Here is a 13022-nt window from a genome sequence, read left to right on the forward strand (position 1 = left end):
TGGAGATGCTGGGGGTGTTGGTAGCATTAAAGTGGGTGGAAAAAGAAATAATTATAAATGTAGTTATATGTTCAGATTCAGCTTCAGTCCTGGCTAGTCTAAGGTCATTCCATTCAAGCAGTCGTCGAGGGCTGCTATATGAAGTTCTTCAGTCAGTCACAAGAATAGAAAAGCAGGGAGGTAAGACCAAATTTCTTTGGGTCCCAGCACATGTAGGGGTGAAGGGGAATGAGGAAGCAGATGAGATGGCTAAGAAGGCGTTAGTGAAGGAGTCAATAGAAATGCATGTTAGTATAAGTAAAGCAGAGGTTAAGAGTGTAGTATGGGAAAGGATAAATCAAATGTGGCAAGAAAGGTGGGATAATGAGGAGAAAAGGAGACATTTATATGATGTCCAAAAGAGTGTTAAAGTAAATAGGGTTGGGAGTGGACAAAGAAACATTGAAAATAATAGGGAAGCATCCGACAGGATTATGTGAGGTTTGTCAGGAAGAGGAGTCAGTGGAACATGTTATAATGGATTGTAGAGGGTATGGGAGAGAGAGGGAGATAATGAGGAATCAGCTGAGGGAATTAGGGGTACAGGAATTTACACTAAAGGTTATTTTGAATATGGGGAAAAGAGCACATGTTAGGGTTTTGTTAGGGTTTCTGAGGGAAACAGGAGTTTATGATAGGATATAGATTATAGATAATATGTGTGAATGAGTGAGTGAATGTGAATAGGATTTAGGTGTCGATCCACACGCCGGATCAAAAGGAGGCGGTAATGCACCATAAAATTGGTTGCCAACCGCCGTAAAACAAGAGAAAGAAGAAGAAGAAGCAGCGCAGTGCATTGTGGGCCGGTAGGACTTGAATCGGCTTGAATAGTGACCAAAGAGATTCTATAATAAGAGACGGCACTCCCTATACATCCCATTACAACAAGCAGCGCCCATGTTGCTCCGCCATCTTGGAATGATGACGACTTCCGGTGGTTAAAAAAAACATTATAAAGTCATGCTGTACATTCAAAAACGTGTTTTTATTCTGCTCTACTATGATATATTTAATGATTCTATATAACAAACTATATAACAAACTCACTCACATGGTCTCAAAACAGCGAAGGTATCCTTAAGAAAGCGCAGCAGCGATTGTACTTTCTGCGGCGCCTCAGGAGATTTGGCCTAAGCACCAAGGCTCTTGTTAATTTCTATCGCTGTACCATAGAAAGTGTATTGACAGGATGCATAACAGTGTGGTTTGGTAACGTGACTGCTCAAGACAGTAAACAGTTACAGAGAATTGTGAAGAGAGCTGCCAAAATCATTGGCACAGAATTACCACAGCTACACACAATCTATAACACACGCTGTAAGAAAAAGACAGAGAACATCTTAAAGGACAGCTGTCATCCCGCCCATTCCCTGTTCTATCTCCTCCCTTCAAAAAAACGTTACCAGAGCATCAAATCTCACACCACCCGTTTCAGTAATAGTTTTTATGCTCAAGCAATCAGGCTGCTTAACGAAGAGATGGAAGCGAGACGTAGGTAGTCATGTGCAATATACGCAGTTTTTAAACTGTACACTGTCACACTGTATGGTTGTTTTGTTGTTTTTTGGGTTGTCCTGGGTGACCTGTTGTTGTCGTATTGTTTTGTGTGCAATAAGGCTGAGAGTGCTCTTGGCACAAGCATTTCATTGTTTGTCTGTACTTGTATGGATACGCATTTGACTAATAAACCGAACCTGAACCTGAACCTGATAACTGGTCTGTGTTGAACAGCAAAAAAGTATTATAGCCTATATATGCATACTACTATAATGATTTACTATTTTATTTATTAATATTTATCAATGGATCAATACTGAAATGACTTACTAATAGTAACATTTCAAGGTGCATGTGTGCACATGTGTGTATGCTAATGCATGTTTGCGTGCGGCCACACATGTTTATATGATGTGTTAATACCAAATAGAAATGATTAAAACGCATCATTATAAAAGGGGGGGAAACTCTGCCCTCTGCTGCTTTTTAGGCAGCACTGAATCTGTTCCTTAGAGATTATGAATGACAAAACAGTAAAACATAATATAGACCTAATGTAGGCCCACATGATAAATTATTGTCCACAAAAGCCAGACTAATGTCAAACAGATAAAATAAATTAACATCAGACCAATTAGAACAATCCGAAATATATTATTCATACCAAATTATTACTATTTCTTATAACTGAAAAAAATACTATTCTATGCTTCTATTGATCTGTTTAGCAGTCTATGATAATATGTAATATCAATGGTGATTTTCACTTTGTTGGGTGATCAAGACAGCTTTGGAAAACGTTATTCACACCCAATTTAATTGTTTTGATTAATTTAAGAGCAGAGCCATCATTCCAAGATGGCGGCAGCGCTACAGCTGCGCCATCTAGTGGTGATTCGATATATTTAAGGACTGCCGTCTCTTATTATAGAATCTCTTTGTAGTGACCATCGAATGCTCACTACAAATCAAAATGCATTGTGGGATACTTCAGTACACTATATTAGGGTACAAAAATGCTCACTATACATTCGGACACTAGTTCAAAATGGCGGAGCCCACTTTTAGTACACTACATTAGAGAATAGGGCTGATTTCGGACGCAGGCTTTGACACGCACAGAACTTTGAAACAACTTAGTGCGGCCCTGTGTGAGTGCAGCCTCAGAGTCGCAGCTCGACTAGTGTGTTTTGTTTTTGTTTTTTATGTTGACTGAAACAGCAGTATCTGCGGGGTAAAAAGCCAAAGGTAATTAGCTCACAAACTTCTAAAGTGTTTTTAAATTTAAAACGATTTTATTTAGTTGTAAAAACCTGCTTTGAGGAACGGTGGTGTTTCTTGGCTGATTCTGTAGCTATCTCTGGTGATGATGGACAATTACTTAGCATGTAGCATGCATTAGTTGGACAATGGACATGCTTTTAAAGTATCTCTGGCTATTATGGCCTATGCATGCAGTGAGAATGCTATTTTTATATTAATTGTGTGACTGAGTCTGAGAATAAATTAATGTTACAAGATTGTTTTCTCTGTTCTCCTCAATAAAACGAAACTTGAAAATGGGAGCGTGGAAGCTGTCCCTATGTTCTATAGGGTGTGCCAAATGTAGTTCTAAGAGCGGCCATTTCTTGTGACAACACAGCCTTACACAGGTGTTCTGATTAGACTATAGCATTAGTTCTATGCAATCAAACAATTGAAACACCTGTGTTTTGTCACAAGAAATGGCCGCTAAGGACTACAATGACGTAGCCGCTGGCACACACTATAGTCTGGGCATTTCGGGCAGTATTTGATTGAATCGTGCACTTTATGATAGAAGCATGAAATTTAGCACACAGAACATGCCATAATATGGAACATTCCTTGGGCTAACGGAATGTTTTTCGTGCAAAACAAATGCAAGCATTGGATTCAGAATCCCGAAAAACACCTAGTTTGACTTGACCCTCACATGCATGAGAGCCCAACTTTGATTGGCTCTCACAAGTTCCCCAAGACAAATATGAGATGTCCCAATAACCAACACTGTTCCATGTGGCATGTTCTAACTGTGTGCCAAATGACATGCTTCTATTGTAAAGTGCACGATTTTTGCCTAATGGTTCTTCTACCCTTAATAATGCAAACCTCTTGATGTTGTAGCCTATGATATGCATTATCTAGCAGTAGCCTATATCTAAATATTAGAATGTAAAGGCAAAACATATCAAATGAAACAACCTTGATTGATTTTACTAGAATCAACCTTGCACATTGCTGTTGTACACAAAAGTGCAATGACTATCTTTTGTGTTCAACCAGAGAATCCACCATGTCCATGAACCCCAGGCTGACCCTGGACCAGCAGAGGGCGCTATGCTCCCAGCTTGGTGGAAACATGACTCTGAAGCTCCTCTACAAGGCTTCTGATCATGGTTTCACTGCAGCAGAGTTCCACCAGAGATGTGACAACCAGGGGCCCACTCTGTCTGTAGGCTACAATAACTCTGGATACGTCTTTGGGGGATACACCAGTGCATCTTTTGATCAAACTGGTCAATACCGATATGATGCCATGGCTTTTCTTTTCACCTTTAAGGGTGCAAATGTTATCAAATATCAGGTCACCAATCCCAATCTTGCGGTGAGAATGATCAACAGCTCTGGCCCTTATTTTGGAGACAATCTTGGTTTTTTTAATAATAACTATGCTGTTGTGTACAGCAATCCTACTGAAAATAATTACAATTTCAATGCTGCTGAAATGCATGGCAACAACTTCCAACTGACTGAATGTGAGGTTTATAAAGTCGAAGGTGAGTTCAATATACAAATATACAAACACAAACATGTAAACATGATTTTTCGGTGTTTTAGTTGTCTTTACTGTCTTCTTGTTGTTGTTCAGAAACAGAATGTAAACTGGAGAAGCCATGGAGGAACATAGACTGGACTTCTGAGTAAGTCTGGATTAGTCTGTTTATGTAAACTAGTCCTGTGCCCGCCCGGGGGTTGCACAGTAGGCCTATAGGAGGGATTGAACGTAGGAGTCTCAGAAGTCATCTTGGAGAACCTGGACTGGTGCCCATTGGGCAGAATAGTCACCATTGATGTCCACTTGTGCAATAACCGTTGTATCCGTCTGTCTGGCTGGCTCTCTTTTATTTATACCCATATATGGTTTTCTGTCATCTCCAAATTTGGGCACTGTAGTGATGTCAGTCAGTGATTGTTTTGCCATGGCTGTTACCATGGTGGCGACACTGTTTAGTGTCAGTGATGTCAGCATGCAGACAGACGGTCAGACGGCGGACAGACATTCGGTAAATGAATAGTTATAGATGGGATCTATATATTATATTACATTACATTACATTACATTATATTATAATATATATACCGGTGTATATATACTATATTGTGGAAGTGAGTGAAATGAGACGAGCAGACGGAGTATGGGGAGTCTCTGATCTTTACTTCCAAACAAATTCAAGTTCAAGCACAGGTACAAGCACTTCCTCATGAAACCTCGTATCTCCTCCCATCACCCCACAACCAGTGTCCATTCTGAGGTGAGACACCTCCATCTAGTGTTCACCACACAGGCCCCCCCAGAACGCTCAGAATTGGCATTACATGGAACACATTAAACATTTTACCAACCCCCCAAAACAATACTACACCCAGTGTCAATAGTCTTTTTTAGGAGGTCTGACAACCCGGCCAAAACTACTGTACTTCACAGGCAACGTGGAAAGGGCAGGGGTCAGGGCAGGGGGGCGTCCCCGCCTCCGACGCGGAAGGGTAGGGGCCTCCATGGATGGAGAGCATGAGACAGGGGCAGACTTGGGTGGCCGGCCGCGACGTGGGGGCTGAGCCAGCTCCACCGGCTCGTCTGGGATCACGTGAGCAGGCTTGAGCCGATCGACTGATATCTGCTCCTTATTCCCCCCCATGTCCACCACAAAAGTCTTTGGGCCTGCCTCCAGGACCCGGAAGGGCCCGTCGTAGGGAGCCTGCAGCGGAGAGCGGTGAGCATCATGGCGTATGAATACATAGCCGGCAGCCATCAGGTCCTTCGGAATGTAAGACTGGGGAAGGCAGTGATGTGTGGGTACTGGAGCAAAGGCTCTCGCTGCATCCTGGCAGGCAGGTAAAATGTTTAATGTGTTCCATGTAATGCCAATTCTGAGCGTTCTGGGGGGGCCTGTGTGGTGAACACTAGATGGAGGTGTCTCACCTCAGAATGGACACTGGTTGTGGGGTGATGGGAGGAGATACGAGGTTTCATGAGGAAGTGCTTGTACCTGTGCTTCAATATGTTGAAACCACGGGGCAGGATCATGTTGCCAAAACTCAGGCAACTTGATTGTCGCCGCATACACTGCAGGAGCAACGACAGGAGCAACGTTCGCTCCGTTCATGTTCTTAAACTAAACGTCAAGGTCACCACTGTGGAAGTGAGTGAAATGAGACGAGCAGACGGAGTATGGGGAGTCTCTGATCTTTACTTCCAAACAAATTCAAGTTCAAGCACAGGTACAAGCACTTCCTCATGAAACCTCGTATCTCCTCCCATCACCCCACAACCAGTGTCCATTCTGAGGTGAGACACCTCCATCTAGTGTTCACCACAATATATTATAATACTGTACACTACTTATTCATATAATACTTAACTATACTATATATGGTATTGTTTTGTGCTATACCAGTCAATTCTAATGCGTTTGTTTATTGTGGGAAAAAAAAACTACAGTGTCTAGCCACGGAAATGGTGTGAAAAAGATCAAACCCATTTCACATGCTATAATCAGTCAGGATAGCCTAATCTTATCGACGGGTTTCCATCTTGATTTTCCACAATCGCCTTATCCTATATGTTGTATTGTCCTCCTACCTTTCTTTCTTAGGTCTATGACTCAAGACATTCCTTGGAAAAAGTTACAAAGAAACATGCTGAAATGTTTAATCTGTTGGGACCCCCCACAGGAATAGGAAAAGGCTGCTGGACCACATCCAGACCTACAAGCCCATCATCAGTTCAGTGAGCCAGATCAGGGTTCTGCTCATTGGACCGGTGGGAGCCGGGAAGTCCAGCTTCTTCAACTCCATCAAGTCCATCTTCAGAGGACACGTCACCAACCAGGCCATGGCTGGCAGCGCTGGCACCAGCGTCACCACCCAGGTGCACCTCTGCCCACCACTGCTATGTAACTCTGACCCACTACCCTAACAAGTGTGAACTCATGTTCTTGGTTTACAAGGAGGGCACAGATGCATGCCAGGCACTAATTTGTCTGGATTAAAGTTCTTAGTCTCCACGACTGATTTCAGTCGTTTGGATTTGTGTCACTCACCGAAACTAGGCTATGTAAAAGCTTACAATGCATCACAGATGCGTTGTAAGCTTGTAGGTCTCCTATTTTGAAACTAGCAATATTCTTACATATGCCCAATCTTCCAGAAAACCTCATTATCTCAGATATTTCATAAAAGCAAAGGTTAATGCCTTCAGCAGGCTGGCTGTATGGCTACCAAAACATTGTAATTATTTTACATATTTTGCTTGTTTATGAAATGTATTGTTTAATCCATGTGAACTGCCCCTGCATATGGAGTCCCACTGGGATTTCCCATCAGTGTAGGACTTCAGTGAACGACCACGGTCACTCTTTTCCTCTGCGTTTTGGGTCCTTTAGTTCCTCAGCAGTGAATACTTCTAAATTCCATGTTTGATATGTTGAGTTGAAAAACAGCAAAACTTTTAGAGTGAGCTAATAACCTTGACCATTGTGCATCCTATACAGTTCCGCACCTACCACATTAAAGCTGGAAAGGAGGGCAAACCTCTGCCAATCATCTTGTGTGACACCATGGGATTGGAGGAGACCACAGGGGCGGGGCTCAATGTGGACGACATAAGCAGCATTTTGAGAGGTCACGTTACAGACAGATATCAGGTGAATATTCTCACATTTCTAAAACCCCTTTTATCCATTTTTATTAAAAGTGTAATTGTGGTTATTGCTCTGGTTATTGCTCTGCTGCTCCTACAGAGGATCGCCCCAATGGTCAATTTCAACACACTGAAGACCATAACTGGTGCAATAATCCAGCCCCTCTTTGACTACGGAGTCCACGTATGGTATTGTGACGCCCCACAAGCCCTAAAAACTAAACTCCAAACAGCCCAAAATAAACTAATTAGGGTCCTGCTTAACCTTCCCTATCAGAATTACCCGCTACTCACCAGTTAAGAGTGGGGTGGCTCAGAGTAGATGACAGAGTACAGCAACTTGCAATGGGCCTGGTGTACAAGATACACTACACCACTATGATACCCAAGTAAGTACCTGTCAAAAGACTTTATAAACGTTAAGGATGTCCATAATTACAACACCAGAGGCAGTGCCACAGATCACTTTCAACCCAGAGTCAAAACCAACAAAGGGTCAAACTTGTTCTTCTGCTATACCATCAAAATGTGGAAAGCCTTACCGAAGGCCATAAAGGAGTGTGGATCCCTAGCATCCTTTAAAATTGCCCTGAAAAACCACTTACAGGCAGCAGCCGTTCGCAACTGGTAAAAAAAAAAAAAAAACGTAGCCCAGCCCTACCCTCCCCTGCCCCTTCTTTGTATATACTTACTGTTGGTTTAGACTTACTGTTTTCTCTTTTTTGGTTCTCTTATTTTATTTACATATCTACTGCATAGTAATGTGTTCTATTTGTCTGTCATTCAATGTTATATGAGATACTTAAATGGTTTCCTGTGGAAATAAGCTTAGTCTTTTCTAGGATCTCCTTTTAGTAGACCTTGTACCAGTGAAATGTACAGTCATGAAACTGTACCTTTTCCTATGCAAACTTCTAATAAAGTCTTCAATCAATCAAGAGGTTCATCAATCAGCTTTTGCTTTTGTTGCAGTAATACAACAATAAGCCATTATCCAGTCAGTCATGAGCGAACTTCTTTCCCCTAATCTGCACAGTTCAACTCTGCAGTTCCTTTGCAGCCAGAGGCCCAGGGCTATAAAAAGAGTCCAGGTCTTCAGGACAGGATCCACTGTGTGGCCTACGTCATCGACGCCACCAAGATCTCCATCATGTCCTCCAAGCTAGAGGACAAACTGACCGCCATTCGAAGCAAGATCAACCTAGTCGGTCAGTTTGTTCAAACGCATCACTGTACAGTTCATCACTGTAAGGCCCAATTCATGCGTCGGCGTACGATGGTGTCGCACGGCGAAAATAGCCCGTCAACAAGTACATCGGCAATGTTAGGCACTTGATACTTTCCAACAAGGTAGTATAAGCTTCCTTTCCGAAATTAGTTGCAACGCTTAACTCTGTCGTAAGGCGTGGTGGCTCGAAGAAAGTCTCCAAGCCACGTCTTGCGTGCTTGTAGATCGGCTACTTTTTTTTCTAGACACCAGCATACGATGAAGTATAAACCAGGCCTAAGTGGCGAAGGGATGTCGGTCACCTTCAGCACATGCTGGCACACATAGTCAAGGAACAACAGAACATCATCACATACTGCCGTGTACATTGAATCATATACTGCAAGGTACATCACATCAAATGCGAAGCAATATTTCCATGTCAGTTTGAACCAAATTACTATCTGTCTATCTTCAACTAGACAATATTTTATAGAAATATCGCTCATGTCCGTTAATGGCACAATATCTGCCTTTTTTAGTATCACAATTACACAGCCTACAGTCCTTTCTGGTATTTATTTATTGTTTTCTGTATTTTTGTTTGTTCAGCAGATGTTGAACATTTTATGCAGTGAAGATGTTGCATTTCTGTTGTCTTTGTGCTGTTCTCCAGGGATCCCTCAGTTGGTCCTGTTGACCAAAGTGGATGAAACCTGTCCCTCTGTGGCGGAGGACCTGCCCAAGGTTTATTACAGCCAGTACATCAAGACCAAGGTGAGTTCTACCATAGATACAGACTAAAGCTGGTTGCACACTGCACTGCGTGTTTTCGTTGCGTTTTGGAAATCCGAAATCCGGAGGCCAAGGAGAGTGAGAGGAAAGAGAGAGAGAGCAAGGGACTCAGTGGCAACAGTCGTGAAAATCGAAAAAAATCAACCCTGTTCCGTAAAATAAATACGAAACGGGCGGCAGTGTGCAAACGTGATTGACATAACGTGAGGTAGATTTTTTTGTGTTTCCGAAATTCACTCCGATATTCGGCCCAAAAAACGCAGCAATGTGTAAAGACCTTAACAATAAGAAACCAAGACTGCCCCCACTGAGGATTGACTTCATGTATCTGCTTGACGTGTGTACCTGCACCTTCAGGAGATCAAAAAAAAAGGCCTCAGTTTGGGAACCACTGAGCAAACTTTTTTTGATTGATTGAATATTTTATTAGACTAAAATGGAGAACAGTACAAGTATAGGCAATACAATACAAAATTAATACAGTACAGTTAATCACTCTGCCTAAAAGGAACATCCCAAATAAGTCCTTGTTTACGTTGGAAGTCCTTGGTATTCAATTAATGGACATAGCAAATAGCAAGCAAAGAAAACATTCAATATCATCGCAGATTTGCAGTTATAAAAACACTATATGTACAGAATAGGGGAAACAAGGGGGTGGGGCGCCTGTCTATGGGAGAAGTGATAACTACCTCTGCCTCTGGCCTCCTGAAAGGTGAGTTTTCAGGGCAGTTTTGAAGGAGGCCAGCGAGCTACATGTTTTTTTTTTTTTTTTATAATTTTTATCCCACAATTTTGTAACCCATTTTTTCACCCAGTGCCAATTGCCTATGTAATCCTGGGCTCTGCTCTCCCTCTGCCAACCTGGGGAGGCAACGGACTGACCTCATGCTTCCTTCTATGCATGAGGAGTCCAAGTTGCTTCTTTTCACCTGACAGTGGAGATTTCCCTGGTTTGGACGTAGCGCGTGGAAGGAACACGTTATTCCAACCAGTTCCTTTCCCCTCCATCAGGCGCCCCGGCTGGCCAGGGGGAGGCATTATTGAGACCAGGATTACGTGCATGTTTTTGTGAGGGTATCAACCCTAGGAGACACGGGGAGAACATGCAAACTCCACACAGAAAGGCCCTATCGCCAACCCCACCTAGGGTGTGGGCGCTGATGACGCGGAGGAGGAACACGCCGCCAGTGCCCACAGCGTCCCCCGGCGGGAATCGAACCCAGGACCTTCTAGCTGTGAGGCGAAGCGCTAACCACTGCGCCACCGTGCCCCCGAGCTACATGTTTTAACCCTTGTAGGATCCTTGTGTTTTAGTCACACCCAGGGCCTTCGGGTCACTTTGACCCGGCTCATATTAAACCATTCTAAAGTATTTAGAAATCCCCAAAAATCATATTAAACACAATTTGATTGTCATTATTAACTACTTTACTAACAATTCAATAAATATTTTGTATTATCCCTGCCAGGCCGGGATGGCCAAAGGTGAGGGATTATGTTTTCACTCCTCTGTCTGTGGACAGCTAATCTCAGGCAAATTGGACCAATTAGTGTGAAACTACACACATACACTCCCGGGAGGCCTAGGAAGAACCTCCTCCCCTAATTCTTCACATTTGCCTCTTATAGCGCCACCATCAGGCTGTTGTGTGAACAGCTAATCTCAGGCACCACTTCAGCATCAAACTTGGCACACATACGCCCAGGAGGCCTAGAAAGAAACTCCACTAGAAATCTTTTCCATCTGTCATTTATAGCACCACCATGAGACTGATCTTTGCAAAATATCTTGTTGGTATTACAATATAGACTTTGTCCAAATCTCACACCAATTGGTACATATTATTCCTATTGTCATTTGATCAAGAACTATATGTCAAATATTTCTTGTCCCATTCTGATTTGCACAAAGTGCTACAGGTGCTCTGATGGCACAGTGTCACTGCCACAGAGGTTGTGGATTTGAATCAATCGTGGGGCATCTATGCAAACACAATTGTTGTTCGAGGGAAGGGAAGCTGGGCGGAGAGGTTGATAATTGTACATGTATTCCTACAGCCAGGCTGGGCGGCAGCTGGTTTTGGGAGGGAGGAGTAGGACGAAGGGCGAAGGCCCTAGGTCCACTCGGTGGGGGGTCCTCACTGTCAGGTGATTCGGTAGGATACAACAGCAGTGACAACATAGGGGAGGAATCAATTGGCATAAGGACTGGATTGGGGAGAAAAAGAGGGTAAACCATAATTGGCTACTCAAAAAAAAAAGAAAAAAAAAAAAGAAATGCTACAAATCACGTCGGAATGCTGTGGAACTTGGAATTTGTAAAGTGGCATAGGGATGAAGTTCCCATTTGGTAGCAAAATGTGCCACTCCCGCAAAAATCGTAAGCATCTTTGGAATCGTGGCCAATCTGAATAGAAAATGTGACACATACTGTAGGCCATGACATTGATCAAATGACTAGAGAAAATCGGTATTGTAAATATCCCCCAAAACTTGTTTTGCTCAATTCTGCCTCATGGTGGCGCTATAACAGGACGATTTGGGGTTGAATATCTTCCTAGGCCTCCCGGGGGAGTACATGTAAAGTTTCACGCTGACTGGTCCAGCGGTGACTGAGATTAGCTGTTCACAGACAGAAGCAACGAAAACATAATCCCTCACCTTTGGCCATCCCGGCCTGGCGGAGATAATATTGAATGAATTGTTATCAATGTAATTTGTAATGGTGAGCAAATTATGTACTCAAAAATCCATATGTCCAATGTTTTTTCAGAAAGAAATGGTCTAAATATTAGCCATTTAGCATACACTTTGAATGGCCGGGTCAAAGTGACCCGAAGACCCTGGGTGTTATATGTTGATACAGGGGGGTGTTGCAAATGCATGACATGTACCATTTTCTTATCACATGTTTAGTACAGTAAATAAGCCAAGCAGAAGAAGTTTCATGGATAAAAACATATTTTAACATACTTTTTCTTGATGTTGAAAATTGAAAACCGGGTCAAAGTGACCCGAAGACCCTACGAGGGTTAAGGGAGGTAGTCAAGGAATTCCACACCTGGGTGGCAGCTAACGTCCATCCGTTGTGCTGTGTTGCTGCTATGCAGGCCCAGGAGGCGAGCCAGCGTCTGGGTGTTCCTCTGTCCTGTGTGGTTCCTGTGAAGAACTACAGCCAGGAGCTGGAGTTGAGGCAGAGCTGTGACATCCTGCTCCTCACCGCTGTCAACCAGATGCTGCGCTTTGCAGAGGACTACTTTGACGAGGTCTCCGACAAATTCAGCGAACTTGAAGTTTAAAAGAACCTGTTCACAGTCAAGAGTCTGAATACATTTAGGGCCCAAGCTTGTCTTACCCCTTATTATCCCTAAAACAATTTTGCAAATTGTTTTACTATTTTGAAAAACCTTTTACAAGCTCACAACGTGACAATTTAGATTTGCTAGTTGAACTATTTAGCCCTTCAATTTGAATATGATACAGGCATTTATAGAAATTATTACATTTCTATAAATGACTTAAAAGAAATTGATAAAT

At 42.8% G+C, this 13022-nt stretch overlaps 1 protein-coding gene across 1 annotated transcript; it reads left to right on the forward strand.

Annotated features, from left to right (window-relative positions):
• Nucleotides 1–3859: 3859 nt before the first annotated feature.
• On the forward strand, nt 3860–12784 carry LOC308280893 (interferon-induced protein 44-like; the record flags this gene model as incomplete). Its single annotated transcript, XM_080755202.1, has 8 exons — nt 3860–4337; nt 4430–4481; nt 5492–5674; nt 6514–6709; nt 7332–7484; nt 8517–8688; nt 9364–9464; nt 12596–12784. 8 exons carry the CDS (start codon nt 3860–3862, stop codon nt 12782–12784), a joined length of 1524 nt encoding a protein of 507 aa, XP_080611328.1.
• Nucleotides 12785–13022: the final 238 nt, after the last annotated feature.

This window comes from Nannobrachium achirus (assembly GCF_963921795.1).
Source record: "Nannobrachium achirus genome assembly, contig: SCAFFOLD_465, whole genome shotgun sequence".
Classification (NCBI taxonomy): Eukaryota; Metazoa; Chordata; class Actinopteri; order Myctophiformes; family Myctophidae; genus Nannobrachium; species Nannobrachium achirus.